The sequence below is a fragment of the Salmo salar genome, chromosome ssa12 (genome assembly GCF_905237065.1).
Source record: "Salmo salar chromosome ssa12, Ssal_v3.1, whole genome shotgun sequence".
Classification (NCBI taxonomy): Eukaryota; Metazoa; Chordata; class Actinopteri; order Salmoniformes; family Salmonidae; genus Salmo; species Salmo salar.
In genome coordinates, this window is record NC_059453.1 from 64101255 (window position 1) to 64121805 (window position 20551).

Consider the following 20551-nt stretch of genomic DNA (forward strand, 5'->3'; position numbering starts at 1 on the left):
TGGAATTAAGTTAATGTTGAAGGTCAGGTTAGTAACGCGCTTGTAGGAAATGAGAGGAATCGTGTGACTGAATCATGTGAATGCTAAAGACTGAGTTTATCCCATTGACTTGTGTATAATGGATTCAGACTGGTATGTCAGGTTGTCCATAATTAGGTCCAGGAGGTTCTTAGTCACATGACCTGAGCCACAAAACTCTGGACCCTTGGTGTAGACTTACAGTCAGGTCATGTGGTCAAGAAAAATGCCTATATTATATTCTACTCCGATATTAGTTATTGTATTATACTGTACTATAATGAGTGTTTTTCCTGTATCTCAGTGCTGTGACCTGGGCTACCACGCCAGCCTTGCGCGTACCTTCAGGACCTATCTGTCAGCTGAGTACAACTTGGAGACAAGTCGCCACGAGGGCCTGGACATCATGGAGAACGCCGTGGACAACCTGGACTCCCGCAGCGATAAGCACAAGATCATGGACATGCACAACCAGGTGTTCTGCCCTCCCATGTGCTTCGAGTACCTGCCCCACATGGGGGACGAGGTGAGAGGTGTTAAATGACTGATACATTTGGTACATTGTCATTATTGAAACTGATCCGAGTTACAATTACAGCCAGTAGATTTGTTCAACCATGGAAAGCACGTTCACGCCAGCAGAAACAACGTTTCGGAGCATCCTTTTTCCAATTCTGTGAGGTACACTTAATGAAAATCCAAGTGCCCGGCCCATACCTCTGTGTACGTGTGCCCCCTCAGGTGTGCCAGGTGAGTGCCCAGCAGCCTGTGCAGACGGAGCTCCTGATGCGCTACCACCAGCTGCAGTCCCGTCTGGCCACGCTCAAGATCGAGAACGAAGAGGTGAGGGCTATCGGTAGCATCCATCCCCCCAGTGTGTCTACTGCGTCACTCCACTGAGATCGCCCTGTTGTCCCTGTTGTCCCTGTTGCTCCTGTTTCCCCTGTTGTCCCTGTTGTCCCTGTTTCCCCTGTTGCCCCTGTTTCTCCTGTTTCTCCTGTTTCTCCTGTTTCCCCTGTTGCTCCTGTTTCCCCTGTTGCCCCTGTTGCCCCTGTTTCTCCTGTTTCTCCTGTTTCTCCTGTTGCCCCTGTTGCCCCTGTTTCTCCTGTTTCTCCTGTTTCTCCTGTTTCCCCTGTTGCTCCTGTTTCCCCTGTTGCCCCTGTTGCCCCTGTTGCCCCTGTTTCTCCTGTTTCCCCTGTTGCTCCTGTTTCCCCTGTTGCCCCTGTTGCCCCTGTTGCCCCTGTTTCTCCTGTTTCTCCTGTTGCCCCTGTTGCCCCTGTTTCTCCTGTTTCTCCTGTTTCTCCTGTTTCTCCTGTTGCCCCTGTTTCTCCTGTTGCCCCTGTTTCTCCTGTTTCTCCTGTTGCCCCTGTTGCCCCTGTTTCTCCTGTTGCCCCTGTTTCTCCTGTTTCTCCTGTTTCTCCTGTTTCTCCTGTTTCTCCTGTTTCTCCTGTTTCTCCTGTTGCCCCTGTTTCTCCTGTTTCTCCTGTTTCTCCTGTTTCTCCTGTTTCTCCTGTTTCTCCTGTTGCCCCTGTTTCTCCTGTTTCTCCTGTTTCTCCTGTTTCTCCTGTTTCTCCTGTTTCTCCTGTTTCTCCTGTTGCCCCTGTTTCTCCTGTTTCTCCTGTTGCCCCTGTAGCTCCTGTAGCTCCTGTTTCTCCTGTTTCCCCTGTTGCCCCTGTAGCTCCTGTTTCTCCTGTTTCCCATGTTGTCCCTGTTTCCCCTGTTTCCCCTGTTCCCCTGTTTCCCCTGTTCCCCCTGTTGCCCCTGTTGCTCCTGTTTCCCCTGTTGTCCCTGTTTCCCCTGTTTCCCCTGTTGCCCCTGTTTCCCCTGTTGACCCTGTTGACCCTGTTGCCCCTGTTGCCCCTGTTTCCCCTGTTGCCCCTGTTGTCCCTGTGCCCCTGTTGCCCCTGTTGCCCCTGTTGCCCCTGTTTCCCCTGTTGTCCCTGTTTCCCCTGTTTCCCCTGTTTCCCCTGTACCCCTGTTGTCCCTGTTTCCCCTGTTACCCCTGTTGTCCCTGTTGCCCCTGTTGCTCCTGTTGCCCCTGTTGCTCCTGTTGCCCCTGTTGTCCCTGTTTCCCCTGTTGTCCCTGTTTCCCCTGTTGCCCCTGTTGCCCCTGTTTCCCCTGTCGTCCCTGTTTCCCCTGTTTCCCCTGTTGTCCCTGTTGCCCCTGTCGTCCCTGTTGCCCCTGTCGCCCCTGTTGCCCCTGTTGCCCCTGTTGCTCCTGTTGCCCCTGTTTCCCCTGTTGTCCCTGTTGTCCCTGTTTTTCCCCTGTTTCCCCTGCTGCCCCTGTTTCCCCTGTTGTCCCTGTTTCCCCTGTTGTCCCTGTTGTCCCTGTTGTCCCTGTTGCCCCTGTTGTCCCTGTTGTCCCTGTTGCCCCTGTTGTTCCTGTTGCCCCTGTTGCCCCGTTGCCCCTGTTTCCCCTGTTGTCCCTGTTGTCCCTGTTTCCCCTGTTTCCCCTGTTGTCCCTGTTGCCCCTGTTGCCCCTGTTGTCCCTGTTGTCCCTGTTGCCCCTGTTGCCCCTGTTTCCCCTGTTGCCCCTGTTGTCCCTGTTGCCCCTGTTGTCCCTGTAGTCCCTGTTGTCCCTGTTTCCCCTGTTTCTCCTGTTTCTCCTGTTTCCCCTGTTTCTCCTGTTTCCCCTGTTTCCCCTGTTTCCCCTGTTTCTCCTGTTTCCCCTGTTGCCCCTGTAGTCCCTGTTTCCCCTGTTTCCCCTGTTTCTCCTGTTTCCCCTGTTGCCCCTGTAGTCCCTGTTTCCCAAGTCTCTGAAATGCCAGAACTCAGGTCTATAGATACAATCAACTCTCATCGCAATTTCAATGGAATGGCCCACACACACTTCCTGGGAGCTGAGAATGTATCTTTAGCTTGTGATTGTGAGCTTGTATGATAACCGTAATGGATGCATGTTCCAGGTAAATACAGTACATCCCTAATAATGGCGTATTGTGCGTGGTGAGGAGTGGTCCTTCTCAGTGGGAGCTGCAGGCAGCATACACACACAGCTCTCTCTCCCTCTAAGTGGATGCAGATGCTAATGGAGATGCTAATGACCCTGGCTGGCTAGTTACAACCTGCCCTGATAGCTACGCCTCGGCTACGTCTCATATCGCCCTGGTTCTCATCATGTCTCATAACGTTTCATATAACTGCCGGGTAATGGACGAGTCGTGCCACTCTGGGAATGAGCCTGATCAATCACAGTGCTGTATAGAAAGAGCCTGCAGCCCTTTTACATACAGCCGGGCCAGATGCTCTTCATATTCTGCTGTTATTGTGATGAATGGCTGACTGGCAGGTCGTCTGGTACGCTGCCTAGGAATGAACCGTGTACCTGCCTTAGGAGGTGAAGGCTGTTAGGTGTCAAACAGCTACAATCAAAGGTTATTCGTTGTTATTTGGGGTCGATTTGTCTTTGAAATGGGATATGCCAGTGATCACTCACATTTGACCTTGCAAGTGGCATAGGATGCTTTTACTTTTGAACCCTGAAGCTAAAAAAGCGTCTATTACTGTCTTTTATGTTCAAAAAGACCTGGATCAGATGGCTGAGGAGGAAATCCTGGTTCTTTTTGTTATGGTTTGAGTTGTTGAATCTTTGCCTTTGCTGTAGGTGAGGAAGACTCTGGACGCCACCATGCAGATGCTCCAGGACATGCTGACTGTGGAGGACTTTGATGTGTCTGATGCCTTCCAGCATAGCCGCTCCACTGAGTCCATCAAGTCGGTGGCCTCTGAGACCTACATGAGCAAACTGAACGTGGCCAAGAGACGGGCCAACCAGCAGGAGACAGAGGTCTTCTACTTCACTGTGAGTACCTGCCTGCTATACATAGCTGTCATACCTGCCTGTTATACATAGCTGTCATACCTGCCTGCTATATAGCTGTCATACCTGCCTGTTATACATAGCTGTCATACCTGCTTGTTATGGATAGTTGTCATACCTGCCTGTTATACATAGCTGTCATACCTGCCTGCTATATAGCTGTCATACCTGCCTGTTATACATAGCTGTCATACCTGCTTGTTATGGATAGTTGTCATACCTGCCTGTTATACATAGCTGTCATACCTGCCTGTTATGGATAGCTGTCATACCTGCCTGTTATACATAGCTGTCATACCTGCCTGTTATGGATAGCTGTCATACCAGCCTGTTACACATAGCTGTCATATCTGCCTGTTATACATAGCTGTCATACCTGCCTGTTATGGATAGCTGTCATACCTGCCTGTTATGGATAGCTGTCATACCAGCCTGTTATACATAGCTGTCATATCTGCCTGTTATACATAGCTGTCATACCAGCCTGTTATGGATAGCTGTCATATCTGCCTGTTATACATAGCTGTCATACCTGCCTGTTATACATAGCTGTCATATCTGCCTGTTATACATAGCTGTCATACCAGCCTGTTATACATAGCTGTCATACCAGCCTGTTATATATAGCTGTCATGAAAAAAGAAAGAAACGCACACCTATTAAGGCGAGGTGTCCCTGTCCCTGCGAGGTGCTGGCTAGCGGAGTAGAACACTAGAAAATAAAGGAAAGCCGCACACTCTAAGAGCTCAGATGCAAAAATGTAATAACCAACGTTTCGACAGCGAAGCTGTCTTCATCAGGGTATCATCACAAACACTGCGAGATGAGTCATTTATATAGTGTCAAGAGACACACAGGTGTTTGTAATCATGGCCAAGTATGGCCTAATATCATTGGTTAACTCAAATATTTTAAAAAATGGCATACAAAGAACATACAAAAAGACAAACAAATGGATAGCATACGATCATAGCATTTGTAGTCTAAAATGTATCTAACAAACAATTACAATGGCAAAATCACAATAATCACAAGAATGGCTTCAGATCAAAGTCTATGTTGAGACCGAAGGGAGCAAGGGTCTTTAAATTAAAGATCCAGGCAGCCTCTCGTTTTAACAATAAATTATCAAGGTCACCCCCTCTCCTCGGGAGGGTGACATGTTCGATGCCAATATAACGCAGAGACGAAATCGAATGGTTTGCTTCCAAAAAGTGGGCCGCAACTGGGTAAGTCAAGTTTTTGCACCTAATGGTGCTACGGTGCTCTGAGATACGTACTTTTAATTCACGCTTTGTTTTACCCACATAATTTTTACCACAGGGACAAGTTATAAGATAAATAACTGCCTTAGTGGAACACGTAATAACACCTTTAATTGGGATAGATTTCCCTGTTTGGGGGTGTTTGAAGGATCTACATTTATAAGTGATTTTGCCATTGTAATTGTTTGTTAGATACATTTTAGACTACAAATGCTATGATCGTATGCTATCCATTTGTTTGTGTTTTTGTATGTTCTTTGTATGCCATTTTTTTTAATATTTGAGTTAACCAATGATATTAGGCCATACTTGGCCATGATTACAAACACCTGTGTGTCTCTTGACACTATATAAATGACTCATCTCGCAGTGTTTGTGATGATACCCTGATGAAGACAGCTTCGCTGTCGAAACGTTGGTTATTAAATTTTTGCATCTGAGCTCTTAGAGTGTGCGGCTTTCCTTTATTTTCTAATACATAGCTGTCATACCTGCCTGTTATACATAGCTGTCATACCTGCCTGCTATACATAGCTGTCATACCTGCTTGTTACACATAGCTGTCATACCTGCCTGCTATACATAGCTGTCATACCTGCTTGTTACACATAGCTGTCATACCAGCCTGTTATGGATAGCTGTCATACCAGCCTGTTATACATAGCTGTCATACCTGCCTGTTATGGATAGCTGTCATACCTGCCTGTTATACATAGCTGTCATACCTGCCTGTTATACATAGCTGTCATACCTGCCTGTTATACATAGCTGTCATACCAGCCTGTTATGGATAGCTGTCATACCTGCCTGTTACACATAGCTGTCATACCTGCTTGTTATACATATCTGTCATACCTGCCTGTTATGGATAGCTGTCATACCTGCCTGTTATACATAGCTGTCATACCTGCCTGTTATACATAGCTGGCATACCTGCCTGTTATGGATAGCTGTCATACCTGCCTGTTATGGATAGCTGTCATACCTGCCTGTTATGGATAGCTGTCATACCTGCTTGTTATACATATCTGTCATACCTGCCTGTTATACATAGCTGTCATACCTGCCTGTTATGGATAGCTGTCATACCTGCCTGTTATACATAGCTGTCATACCTGCCTGTTATGGATAGCTGTCATACCTGCCTGTTATACATAGCTGTCATACCTGCTTGTTATACATAGCTGTCATACCTGCTTGTTATACATATCTGTCATACCTGCCTGTTATGGATAGTTGTCATACCTGCCTGTTATGGATAGCTGTCATACCTGCCTGTTACACATAGCTGTCATACCTGACTGTTACACATAGCTGTCATACCTGCCTGTTATGGATGGCTGTCATACCTGCCTGTTATGGATAGCTGTCATACCTGCTTGTTATTGATAAGATAATTATATAATAAAGGTAAATGAATAAAGAATCCATTATTAATTAGTAGTTATGTAGCATGGGTAATGAATAATTAAAGTACTGAACGTTAGTTCCATAAGGTCTAGTAGAGACCCGGAAGGGAGAGAAATGTGTGTGTGTGATTAGTGGTCCTAAGGGAACCGTAGACGTGTGTGTGTGAAGAGACCGGGAGTAGCCTTCAAGGTTCTCCTAATCTCGGGGGAAAGGAACAGGCAGCGCTGGATGGTGATTAACAGTGGTGGGAAGTCAGGGGAGGGATACTATTCACCTACTGTTTGTGTGGAGGTGTGTGCGTAAGCGGAGAGAGAGGATAAAATGAACTTCTTTGTTAATGTTGGGCAGAACGTTCTCTGAATAAACCGTACAAACCTTTTGCAGAAAGCTGAGTCCTTGCCTAATTATTCTTTACCCAGTGTCTTACAAACCTTGGGAATTAGTCAAGGCTTATTGATTGTTAATTATTATCATGGGGATAAAATAATTCCCACGACAGCTATACATAGCCGTCTTACCTGCTTGTTATACATAGCTGTCATACCTGCCTGTTACACATATCTGTCATACCTGACTGTTATACATAGCTGTCATACCTGCCTGTTATGGATAGCTGTCATACCTGCCTGTTATGGATAGCTGTCATACCTGCCTGTTTTGCCCTAAGATATGCATCCATGTCTCAGGGCAACTGCCTGTTATATCGGTTTCACACTAAAGTGACAAAACTAGCTGTACTACCATAGTCTTTTTCCCTGACTAAAAGGACCTTTAGTGTCAGTTTAGTGCACATCAAAGCCATCAGCCGTCACACTATTCCACAAAACACGCGTGCTTTGGAAATCACATGGAAATTAAATTATCCTTGGAACAGATTGAATTTGTGCCATTCAGAGTGAGACTGAATGTGTTCTCTGGCCTTTGTGGTGGATGGCGGGTGGCTCTGCCTGTTCCAGTCACATCCCATTAACACTGTTCACTCACTGACACTTTCATCTGGTCTGTCTGGGTTTGCAGAAGTTCAAGGAGTTCCTGAATGGCAGCAATCTCATCATTAAACTGCAGGCCAAGCATGACCTCCTGAAGCAGACATTGGGAGAAGGTAAGGGCCCTAAGTCTCTCCACCAATGACGTCATGTCTATGGACATCAATGTTAGTTCGACATCCCTTCTGTTAATGTTACTATTTCTTCTGGTCACAGTGGCGTTAATGACAGGCGCCAGGCCTAGTGTGTCAACCCCTAGCTTATTATGAGCCAGGGTTCCCTGGGAAAGGTGATGGGTCTGTAAAATGGCCGCCTTCAGGGGCAGTAGTGTTGTGGTGCGCTTATCTAATGAGGAGAGCTGAACCAGGCTGAAGAGCGAGGACACCATAGGGACTTGTGTCCCCTCAATGTGCAGTAGGGGTGAAACAGGGAAGAGGAGTTCAGTTCATATTCAAAGGAGAGGACTGTAAGTGCATCAAAGGTATCATAACGAAACATTATAACATCACAATCCCCTCTCCTCTCTGTATGTTGTGCTGTAGCCTCTAGGAGGGTCCTGGAGGAGTCTGGGTAATAGAGACCCCCGCCCCTCTCACAGAGGCCCCTCCCAGGGGGACCCTTGTCACCTCAGCCGTGAGCAGTTTACGCCCAATCAATCAGGCTGTCCCAGCTCCCAGCCGCACAGGCCTATCTCCACAGCTGCTGCTGCACCAGGGGTTCACCAAATAGAGAGGGACAGCAGGAGCAACCAGCTGGGGCCGTGTGTGTGCACAGCCGCACTCACTCACTCACTCACTCACTCACTCACTCACTCACTCACTCACTCACTCACTCACTCACTCACTCACTCACTCACTCACTCACTCACTCACACTCAGTGTTTCCCCTAGGATTTTTTTTCTGCAGTGGTGGCAAGGGTGGGTGCATTGCTACTATTATTAGCGCAATGACATGCTAGCTGTTCCCATAGACTTCCAGTCATAAAGCAAACGACAATCCATTTAAAAGCGTGTTTCGGCAGAAATACATAAACAATAACATCACATGTTTTTGCAGTGGTGGCAACAATTTAAATGAATATAGGGGAAACACTGCACTTACACTTGCACACACATGCACACACTCCCCCTATTTCAACTCATACACACATACGTACACACACTTGTTCAACATGGATTCTTGTCTTTCGTTTGGGCCTCCCTAATGCTCCTCTGTCATCTTCAGATCCCTATGAACTGATACCTCAGACAGCTTGAGTATGTTTTCATGTGAACATAGCCCACAGCTGGTTTGTTTGTGTGATTGTGGCTAGGAGCTAGAAACAGCGCGACCGTGTCTGTCTGCGCCATCTTGTTGGTCCAGTGCTGCTGCTGTGTGTATGGGTGTGACATACGGCGGCTGCACGTACCAAACATGTTTCATTATTGAGGTGATCAATCAGCCCTGCTCATTAAGCATGTGTGTGTTCAATCAGGCCTGCTCATTAAGCATGTGTGTGTTCAATCAGGCCTGCTCAATAAGTGTGTGTGTGTGTGTGTGTGTGTGTGTGTGTGTGTGTGTGTTATTAGTGACCATGGAGAATACCACATGGTGCACACATCAGACCTAGCTGTATAGATTACTACAACACCATGTCAACATTGAAACTACTCAACATGGCTGGGACAGCTGCCATCCTGGAAGCATACCCTCCTGGGTTCTAGCTGAAAATCACAGATCTTCATCCATGAATATCTATATTTAACGCAGGTAGAATTCACAGACGGTTATAAAAAAATACACCATTGTGATGATTCATTCCCTATTATCAGGTTATGTAGCTGTAGGTTGATTTGTTGGTTTAGAATACTGAAACCTTGAGTTAGCAGCTTTTACATAAAGTATTCGGCTCATTTAGCAAAAGTACTTCAGTCACCAATTGCCCCTTTAATAAGCCCCGCCCCATAATTTGGGGCAACCAATCGCAATCGAATTAATAGCAACTGTTGTCAAGACGACACCTTGGACATGGTCACGTTTAAATCCCATGAAAGCCAGTGAGGGCTAGGGCAAACATTTGTAGTTTTCTTTAAAAAAAATAATTGAATAGTGCACCAGGAGTACTTGCTACTGTAATTCCTGAAATGCAGAACCTGTTAATTAAGTATTTTTGGAATCCAGAATTATACTTTTGTTAGCTTCATTGTTTGATGGCCCTGCTGGTTAGTTAGCTCTCCATCTTACTAGCCACTTAATATAACTTGTTTTCTCAAATGTATGTTCATAACATTGCTATCTGCTGTCAACATCAGGATACGATTTCAAGGCACTAGTTAGCTCTAAAAGTGATTATAGCTTTGACTGTATGCTGACAGGTAATTACACAAACATAATTTTACCAGGTTCCCGTGAAGCAATTGTAATGATAGTCCAAATCAAATCAAATCAAATGTATTTTTATATAGCCCTTCGTACATCAGCTGATATCTCAAAGTGCTGTACAGAAACCCAGCCTAAAACCCCAAACAGCAAGCAAAGCATGTGAAAGAAGCACGGTGGCTAGGAAAAACTCCCTAGGAAAAACTCCCTAGAAAGGCCAAAAACCTAGGAAGAAACCTAGAGAGGAAACCTAGAGAGGAACCAGGCTATGAGGGGTGGCCAGTCCTCTTCTGGCTGTGCAGGGTGGATACCACAACATATCCAAGAGTTTCCTGATTAACAAGGGGCAGTCTGTGTTTAATTTAATTGTGTATTAAAAACACAGTTTGAGATCATTGTGAGACGATTTCACCAGTGGTTTAATGGGGAATTGGGCTTTCGAAAAGGTTGTCCAAGGTTGCAACAGTAACCAAAGGGGGCGGGGCTTAGCAAAGGGTAAAATGTTACTGTGTTCTTGCAGTTACAACGAGACACTTAAATCCTTATGTTTGGATATGAAATTAAAACGGAATTTGTATAGGCAGCCTGTGCTTTGCCCATGCTGGAGAAAAGGGGTGTAATTTCTGGGTTCATTGAGCTGAGCTAGGCTAGACTATCACTCACTGGAATGACTGGCAGGAAATGCACTGTTGTTTCTCCACATGAACGCTCCAGAGACCACACTGCTAGTCTCATCTACTGCCAACATTATGCATAGAGAAATGGGTCAGTCATCACTCTCGTCTCTCATTCTAAAGCTGATAGAAAGGGAACAACAGAATGCTGGAATAGTGTACTGTTAGAGCTTGTTGTACACAATGAGGCACATTCAGTCAATGCTCAATGGATTATATTTAAAAGACAAAGGGCCTTTCTCAACGCCAGCTAATAAACTCTATTTATTAACTATTGGCTGTTAAAGCTATGGTTAGTGGGAGGACCTTTCTGACACATACGAATAACAGTAATAAAGACTGACTGACTTCTTCATTGCCTAACCTATACTCAATGTCTTGTCTTTACCTGAGGCTCGACTAGCAAGGTTTGTTGGTTGTGTGTGTGTGCCTGCGTGTGTGTGTGCGCGTGTGTGTGTGAGAGAGAAAGACAGAGGGAGAACATTTATTTGTGAAAGTGTGTGTGTTTGGGTTGGGTTTGGTGTTTTTGCGTGCACATGTGCTACTGTGTGTCTTGAGACGTGCGCAGGGCTTCGGGACAAAGGGCTCAGTGAGCCGGTGCAGACATCGCTCAGTGTCACCAGTGTGAGATGCACCCCCAGTCCCCTTGCCTTCCACCTCGTACCCAGTGCCTCTTTTCTTCCCTGAGGGAGCTGGCCTGCACCCTACAGGGTCCCCTATGAGGTTTCTATGGTGACAGCTCAATGCATTTGTCTCAAGGATGCTGTTGTCCCTAGACCATTCAGCTCTCTCTCAATAGCTTTGACTAGTCCCATGAAACCCTTCACTGAGCCGTGGTAGAGGAGCAGGAGTTAGCCTGCGCACTGTGCATATTCCTAATGACATTTCTTTCTTGTTCTGTGTTTGCAGGAGAAAGGGCTGAATGTGGGACTACGAGGTAAGATGTCTTAAGATAACTAAACCATTTCAAATACCCTGCCTTTGACAGAACTACTCTCATGGTGCATACAATATAATATATATTATACGGTTATTTGATTTCAGTGGGTGTCTAATAGAAAATAAAGAAACAAACTACTGCAGATCATACAGTATGGAGTTCTCAGAGCATCTTGTTCACAGACATCCATTGTTTAATACTTCATTAACCTTATTGCCAGGAGTTAATACAAACCTAAGCATCATGTGTTGCAACGATGAGCCAAAATGAGCAGAGTGGTTGAGGCTGTGTTTAGAGTTCCGGCTGGATGGCAGAGAGGAGAGTGCTGTGTGTCACTGATTTGTCCGTCTCTGGGACGGGCTTCAGGGCCGCAGTGCAGATGGATCAGGAATGCTGGGTAGCTGTTTGTGTGTGTGTGTGTGGGTGGGGGGTGGGGGGCAGGCCCTGAATAGGAAACCTGAACATTGTCAGCTCTACCTCCCTCTGAGGGCAAATAACTCAGTGTGGATGTGTGTGTGAGAGAGAGATACAGTGGGGGGAAAAAGTATTTGATCCCCTGCTGATTTTGTACGTTTGCCCACTTACAAAGAAATGATCAGTCTATAATTTTAATAGTAGGTTTATTTGAACAGTGAGAGACAGAATAACAACAAAAAGATCCAGAAAAACGCATGTCAAAAATGTTATAAAATGATTTACATTTTAATGAGGGAAATAAGTATTTGACCCCTCTGCAAAACATGACTTAGTACTTGGTGGCAAAACCCTTGTTGGCAATCACAGAGGTCAGACGTTTCTTGTAGTTGGCCACCAGGTTTGCACACATCTCAGGAGGGATTTTGTCCCACTCCTCTTTGCAGATCTTCTCCACTCCAGGACCTTAATGTGCATCTTCTTGAGCCACTCCTTTGTTGCCTTGGCCGTGTGTTTTGGGTCATTGTCATGCTGGAATACCCATCCACGACCCATTTTCAATGCCCTGGCTGAGGGAAGGAGGTTCTCACTCAAGATTTGACGGTACATGGCCCCGTCCATCGTCCCTTTGATGCGGTGAAGTTGTCCTGTCCCCTTAGCAGAAAAACACCCCCAAAAGCATAATGTTTCCACCTCCATGTTTGACGGTGGAGATGGTGTTCTTGGGGTCATAGGCAGCATTCCTCCTCCTCCAAACACGGCGAGTTGAGTTGATGTCAAAGAGCTCCATTTTGGTCTCATCTGACCACAACACTTTCACCAGTTGTCCTCTGAGTCATTGATGTTCATTGGCAAACTTCAGACGGGCATGTATTTGTATTCTTGAGCAGGGGGACCTTGCGGGCGCTGCAGGATTTCAGTCCTTCACGGCGTAGTGTGTTACCAATTGTTTTCTTGGTGACTATGGTCCCAGCTGCCTTGAGATCATTGACAAGATCCTCTCGTGTAGTTCTGGGCTGATCCCTCACCGTTCTCATGATCATTGCAACTCCACGAGGTGAGATCTTGCATGGAGCCCCAGGCCGAGGGATATTGACAGTTCTTTTGTGTTTCTTCCATTTGCGAATAATCGCACCAAATGTTGTCACCTTCTCACCAAGCTGCTTGGCGATGGTCTTGTAGCCCATTCCAGCCTTGTGTAGGTCTACAATCTTGTCCCTGACATCCTTGGAGAGCTCTTTGGTCTTGGCCATGGTGGAGAGTTTGGAATCTGATTGATTGATTGCTTCTGTGGACAGGTGTCTTTTTTACAGGTAACAAGCTGTGGTTAGGAGCTCTCCCTTTAAGAGTGTGCTCCTAATCTCAGCTCGTTACTTGTATAAAAGACACCTGGGAGCCAGAAATCTTTCTGATTGAGAGGGGGTCAAATATTTATTTCCCTCATTAAAATGCAAATCAATTTATAACATTTCTGGCATGTGTTTTTCTGGATATTTTTGTTGTTATTCTGTCTCTCAGTGTTCAAATAAACCTCCCATTAAAATTATAGACTGATCCTTTCTTTGTCAGTGGTCAAACGTACAAAATCAGCAGGGGATCAAATACTTTTTTCCCCCACTGTATTAATGAAGGAAATCCCAAGGTGTATTTTAACATGCTTTGTCATGTTATTCTAAGTTTCGATAAGGCTTAAATAAGTGGTCGGAATGCTACTTTGGTTTGCCCTGGCCGTGATGGGACTTGCCGAAGTACCACTGGTCTGCTAACCACACTGTAACTTATTCGTGAGGGATAACCTGAACTATCAGCCGGTGTGCTTGATTTTATTAGTTCTGGTTAATAATGTTTACATTATGCTATACATTAGGAGTCAAGTTTTCAGTACGTCAGTCATAGTGGGTTTTATAAGGGGCCCGAAGCCTCCGGCCATAGAGCCACTCAGGGACCTCCCAGCAGCAAGGCCTAGCGCAGACTAGCACTGCTTAGGGGTTAATTACAGGGCAGAGCCATCAGGTTTAAATAACACACACCAGTAATAAAACGTCTCGTTTTGGTTGAATTTTCAACATTTAGATGTGGTTCACTTCCTCCTGCCTACACACATTTCCTCTTGATAAACAGAGTACAGGGGGGCATTTGGGAAGGTGGAAGTCAGGGCTATTGAGAGATGATGTTTTCATACCTGCATTTCAGCCTTGCGTGTTCGTTGTACTGTTTCACAGCATATGGTGTTTTTGTTCCCTTCCTCACCCGCCATCTCCTCAGGCCCCCCACTCTCCCCCCTAAACCACAGAAAATGCGGAAGCCTAGGCCGCGCTCAGTCTATAACCATAAGCTGTTTAACGGCAATATGGAGGCATTCATCAAGGTACCCCCCCCCCCCCCCCCCACACACACACACACTGGGTTGTGTGAATGAGCGACCCTGTGGGGCTAAAGGAGGAGGCCCGCTCTCCTTCTCTCTCACTCTCTCTCGCTCCTCCTGCTCACTGCTCTCCCTCATCCTGTAACCACTGTCCTTAACCTCACCTCCACTTCCTCTGTTCCCTTGGCCCTGACGATGCACACAGACAGGGTGGCAGTGGGTTAGTGTCTCCCTATTCTTTCAGATGTAGCAGTAGCACAGATTCTCCTCTGCTTATCTTCAGACGTGAGGATACTGCATATCATAGTCCCCATAATGGCTACACAGAGATCATCTCACTGCATCTCAAGCCCTCCCAGTGGCCCCTGACCTGTGCTTATCTTCCAGGCCTCCGAAGGGGGCTCTTTCTGTCTATCTGTCATCTGTGCTTCTCTAACTCTGTTGCCTCTCTGCCTCCCTTCCTCTGCACCTCCTCGCTGTGCTGCTTTCTGTCCCAGGGGAAGACGGAATGCCCGTACCCGCAACCAGGTACTATCAGTTTGGGGGTGGTAGGATGGGAGGTAGGGCGCGTGGCACGGTGCTGTAGAGTGGGCCTACTGAAAACTATTACACAAATAGCTCTACATGCCTATTTCTGCTTTCCTCCACACGCAGTCGTACTAATGAGCTCCAATAGCATGTCACTGCTGCTCCACTTGTTTCATGACTGTTTGCTTGCTGTAACAGGGGGCTGTGAATAGTAATGATTTCTATCTGTCATTTTAATCCTGATCATATGAATGTTGGTGGACACTGCTGTTTATGAAGCATCAGGAAGAGGTATTTGTTTCTTTATGGCGGGTGCAGGGCAGGCCTAGAATAATCAATGCTCTGCCTCTTCTTTTAGTGTAATGTGAAGTAAGGCCTAATTGGTTGTTATGTACAGTATGCTGAAATGTTTTTTTATTATGCAGTGCTGCTTCACATGAGCAACAGAATCTATCAATATGGACAGTATAGAATGTGTGGTTTTCTTGTCACTGTATAAGTGTCAGTCATCCATGCTTTGCTCTTACTATTGCCATGATTTATCTTTCAGGACTCAGGTCAACCTATTCCTCTTGTGGTGGAGAGCTGTATTCGACACATCAATTTGTATGGTAAGTCTACTAAAATCACACCTTACTGATGGCTTCTACCATTGGACTGTATTCAAAATGCCAGTAGAACGCTGTGAACTCCACTGTGAACTCTTCATATCTCATAACAGATGACAGAACCTCTGGGTAGAGGTAATCCATTCACTAAAACATCTCCAGGTGTTGAGACAAACCTGCTATGATTTAAAACCTCAGCCCCATGTGCTCTTAGCTTGAAAAACGTGACAGTAGCGTGGCAGCACATCACCCATAGGGACTTCTGACAGGACCCTTGGTCTTTGTTTACTAAATCAGTCCAATCTTCCCTTCCTCCCTCCTCATATCTTCATCCTTCTGTCCACCTCCACATCTGACTCCAGCCAAAGTGGTGTAGCCTCCAGGCCTGTAACCCCCGCCCCCGCCCCTCCCCCTCTAACCCCCCACAAACTGATTAGGGGTTCTCTAACAGAAACCATATGCGGCAGACCGACCGAGGGGCCCTCTCCTGGAAGAAGAAAAAACACACGTCCCGTCACGACTAAATTACATTTCCTGCTCTCTGTTGTGTGTTTTCCATTGGTCTTTCATATAGCGGCCGTTTGGGTGTGGGGATAATGGTGAGCTCAGACTCAGTATTATGTTTCTATGTGTTGTTGCAGGGCTCCAGCAGCAGGGCATATTCCGCGTGCCTGGATCCCAGGTGGAGGTCAATGATATTAAAAACTCATTTGAGAGAGGTAGGTCACCAGTGAGATTGGGGGTAATTGGTAATAGATTAGATTTCTGTTTGTCTCCTACAGCTCAGGATCAATAACATGACAAACCCATTGAATGTCAGACATACAGTAGATACCTGTTATTTTCTATAATATAAGATCTACGTGTAGCAAGCAATAATTTTTTATTCAGATTTACAGTAATGAAGTCTTTATTGGTTCATTGTTTCACAGATTGTCACGCCCTGACCATAGAGATCCTTATTATTCTCTATGTTTGGTTAGGTCAGGTTGTGACTCGGGTGGGGAAGTCTGTTTTCTGTTTCTTTGTTTTGGGGCCGAGTGTGGTTCCCAATCAGAGGCAGCTGTCTATCGTTGTCTCTGATTGGGAATCATATTTAGGCAGCCTGTTTTCTTCCTGGGTTTGTGGGAGGTTGTTTTCTGTTTAGTGTCTGCACCTGACGGAACTGTGCGTTTTCGCATTTGTTATTTTGTTTGAGTGTGTTTATGAATAAAGTAAACATGGACACTTACCACGCTGCGCCTTGGTCCACTTCAACTACCACTTACGACGAGCGTTACAGAACCTCTCACCAAAAACGGACCAAGCAGCGTGGCCAGGAGAGTTGGACATGGGAGGACATCCTGGACGGCAAGGGATCCTGGACGTGGGAGGAGATCCAGGCCGGATGGGATCGCCTCCCATGGGAACAGGTGGAAGCAGCGAGGGAGGAACGGCGACGAGATCGGGAGTCACGGCAACGACGGAAGCCCAAGAGGCAGCTCCCCAATTTCTTTTGGGGGCACACGGGGAGATTGGCGGAGTCAGGGTTGAGACCTGAGCCAACTCCCCGTGCTTACCGTGGGGAGCATGTGACCAGTCAGGCACCGTGTTATGCTGTGATGCGCACTATATCTCCAGTGCGCATTCGTAGCCCGGTGCGCTCTGTGCCTGCGCCCCGCATTTGCCGTGCTAGAGTGGGCATTCAGCCAGGACGGATTGTGCTGGCTCAGCGCTCCTGGTCTCCAGTACGCCTCCTCGGTCCAGGATATCCTGCGCCAGCTCTACGCACTGTGTCGCCAGTGCGCCTTCACTGCCCAGTTCGTCCTGTGCCAGCGCCCCGCACTTGCCGGGCTAAAGTGAGCATCCAGCCAGGACGGGTTGTGCCAGCCCTACGCTACAGACCTCCAGCGTGCCTCCACGGCCCAGCATATCCTGCGCCAGCTTTACGCACTGTGTCGCCAGTGCGCCTTCACAGCCCAGTTCGTCCTGTGCCAGCGCCCCGCACTTGCCGGGCTAAAGTAACCATCCAGCCAGGACGGGTTGTGCCAGCCCTACGCTCTAGACCTCCAGTGCACCTCCACGGCCCAGTATATCCTGTGCCTGCTCCATGCACCCGGCCTCCAGTGCGTCTCCCCAGTCCGGTGAGACCTGTTCCAGCTCCATGTACGAAGCCTCCAGTGATGATCCATGGCATGAAGCCTCCAGTTATAATCCATGGCCCGGAGCCTCCAGTGATGATCCATGGCCCGGAGCCTCCAGTGATGATCCATGGCCCGGAGCCTCCAGTGATGATCTATGGCCCGGAGCCTGTAGGGATGATCCATGGCACGAAGCCTCCAGTGATAATCCATGGCCCGGAGCCTCCAGTGGTGATCCATAGCACGGAGCCTCCCGTGATGATCCATGGCCCGGAGCCTCCCGTGATGACCCATGGCCCGGAGCCTCCCGTGATGATCCATGGCCCGGAGCCTCCCGTGATGATCCGTGGCAGGAAGCCTCCAGAGATGACCCATGGCACGGAGCCTGTAGCGAAGATCCACGGCGCGGAGCCTGCGGGGACGGTCCGCAGTCCGGAGCCTGCGGCGATGGTCGGCAGTCCGGAGCCTCTGGCGACGGTCGGCAGTCTGGAGCCTCCAGCGGGGGTTCCCAGTCCAGAGCCTTCGGCGACGATCTATGGTCCGGTTCCTCCGGCAACGATCCAGGGTCCGGAGCCTCCGGCGACGATCCACGGTCCGGTTCCACGAAAGTGCGGGGAGCCCCAAGCGGAGGGGGATCTGCGTTCCGCACCGGAGCCTCCACCAAGTGGAGATGCCCACCCGGACCCACCCCTATAGGTTCAGGTTTTGTGGCCGGAGTCCGCACCTTTGGGGGGGGGGGTACTGTCACGCCCTGACCGTAGAGATTCTTATTATTCTCTATGTTTGGTTAGGTCAGGGTGTGACTCGGGTGGGAAAATCTATGTTTTCTGTTTCTTTGTTTTTGGGCTGAGTGTGGTTCCCAATCAGAGGCAGCTGTCTATCGTTGTCTCTGATTGGGAATCATACTTAGGCAGCCTGTTTTCTTCCTGGGTTTGTGGGAGGTTGTTTTCTGTTTAGTGTCTGTACCTGACGGAACTGTGCGTTTTCGCGTTTGTTATTTTGTTTGAGTGTGTTTATGAATAAAGTAATCATGGACACTTACCACGCTGCGCCTTGCTCCACTTTAACTACCACTTACGACGAGCGTTACACTGATTCAGTTCTGTTGCAGTGGTCAGAACTAATAACTCTACTCTACTCTATTGTTTGGCTAGGTGAAGACCCATTGATTGACGACCAGAATGAACATGACATCAACTCAGTGGCAGGGGTCCTCAAGCTGTACTTCAGGGGCCTGGAAAACCCTCTGTTCCCCAAGGAACGCTTCCTGGACCTCATGTCTACTATCAGTGAGTACACTCTAAAGCCCTACCTTATACTGTTGGTCAATGTAGTAAATGTGTTCAGGGTAACTGAAACCCTACAAATCTGGGTGGTGAAATAGCACCATTGGGGCTATGGTTACAGTACATGCCTTTTGGATTATTCCCCGTCCGTCACTGAGTAGAGATTGAGTCAGAATCGAAGAGAGAGAAGCCAACCTCCGGCTCCAAAGATACATCATCAATCCCCACCACAACACCCTAATCACACTGCTTTATGGAAGGGGTAAGGTAGTGACGAGAGGCACGCAGCGCAGCACATGGAAACAATCTCAACACCACGGCTGTCTGCCTGCCTGTGATTTAATAGAAACCCAATAGGAAGAGAGGAGCGAGGGGGCCACAACAGTCTACTAACTGAGCACAGCTTTGTCGTATTTCCCCTTGGTCCAGATAGCCCAGTCTCTCAAATCACCATATTCTCTGGTTTAAACGAGGTGGGGATATCTATTAATGATAGGAGTGTTTGTGTTGTCATTACTGTACCCGCAGTATGACTGCCAGGCCCCTGAGAAGGTCGGCTCATTCTGTATATTCAGTAGATCATGGTGGTGTAATGGAGCATAATGTTTCCCTATATTAATATGGAATGTTTTTATTTTCCTCCCATTCATCTCAGTGCCAGGTAGTGTTATGACACTCTCTGATCCTCCTCTGTTTCAGAACTGGAGTCTGGAGCTGAGAGAGCGCATCATGTCCAGCAGATTATTGTGACTCTTCCTCGCACCGTTATCATCGTCATGAGATACCTGTTCGCTTTCCTCAATCAGTAAGTCGGCCGTATTGACATAAGTCACGTTTTACCGTCCTCTGTTTTTTAATAGTCCCTGTACCAGACTACCTATACACTAAGGACATACAGGATGGGGTAAAAGTCTGAAATTAACTTTTAGACACATTTGAGAGTCTTGGGGAATAGAAAAATCACTGTATTGCACTAAATCAGCAAGACTTATGAATCTCTGCTGCAGCAGTCAGAGGAAATGGCATTACTTTCCAAAGAATTGAACAGCCCTACTGTTCACGTCCTATTTACCACCGCGTCTGTCGGCAGAGCTTTAGAACATATTTATGGGCCCGCTTGGAAAGTCATCCCTCAGCCCAGTAATATACCTGCCCTGTTTTATTGGGCTGTTATTTTATACTCCTTTTGCTTGGTTCCCCTGCAGAACAAAGAGTTTGATTCCACATCCTGACTTTTACCTCCGTGTTTGATACCCCCCCGCCTCAGACAGAGTTTGGCTCTGGGCCAGCTGTAGGTCTTTACTGCTCCACTCCAGCTCCACACCACTCTGCTCGGATTATGAGCCCCTCTTAAAGCAGATGAGTGTGAGGATACTGTAGGCCTTCTACCTAAGTAGGATGCTGCTGGAAGGAAGGATGGATGGTCTCACTGCCCCCTAAACCAGAATGGCTTATTAATATTGGCTACTATTTGGGGTGGCAGGTAGCCTAGTGGTTAGAGCGTTGGGCTAGTAACTGAAAGGTTGCTGAAACAAATCCCTGAGCTGACAAGGTAAAAATCTGTTGTTCTGCCCCTGAACAAGGCAGTTAACCCACTGTTCCCCCGTTGGCTGTCATTGTAAATAAGAATTTGTTCTTAACTGACTTGCCTAGTTAAATAAAGGTTAAATTAAAAAAAGTATATATAACAAAAAAAGCCTGTTAAGCTGTGAAGTTAGAAGGGCAGGCTTGTTAAAGCTGGATAGGTGTGAGAATCTAG

General features: G+C 47.3%; 1 protein-coding gene across 2 annotated transcripts in view; it reads left to right on the forward strand.

Annotated features, from left to right (window-relative positions):
* The window catches only part of LOC106565583 (SLIT-ROBO Rho GTPase-activating protein 3), a 123478-nt gene that overhangs the window by 78210 nt on the left and 24717 nt on the right, over nt 1–20551 (forward strand). Inside the window, exons 7-16 of one of the 2 annotated variants that reach the window (XM_014132865.2) lie at nt 323–544; nt 760–861; nt 3623–3820; nt 7531–7615; nt 11441–11468; nt 14151–14253; nt 15329–15389; nt 16028–16105; nt 18661–18795; nt 19492–19597. In XM_014132865.2, coding sequence (XP_013988340.1) covers nt 323–544; nt 760–861; nt 3623–3820; nt 7531–7615; nt 11441–11468; nt 14151–14253; nt 15329–15389; nt 16028–16105; nt 18661–18795; nt 19492–19597 — 1118 coding nt within the window. Of the gene's footprint in view, nt 1–322; nt 545–759; nt 862–3622; nt 3821–7530; nt 7616–11440; nt 11469–14150; nt 14254–14747; nt 14779–15328; nt 15390–16027; nt 16106–18660; nt 18796–19491; nt 19598–20551 lie in introns of both variants that reach the window. The other variant, XM_014132866.2, reaches the window with a different exon arrangement.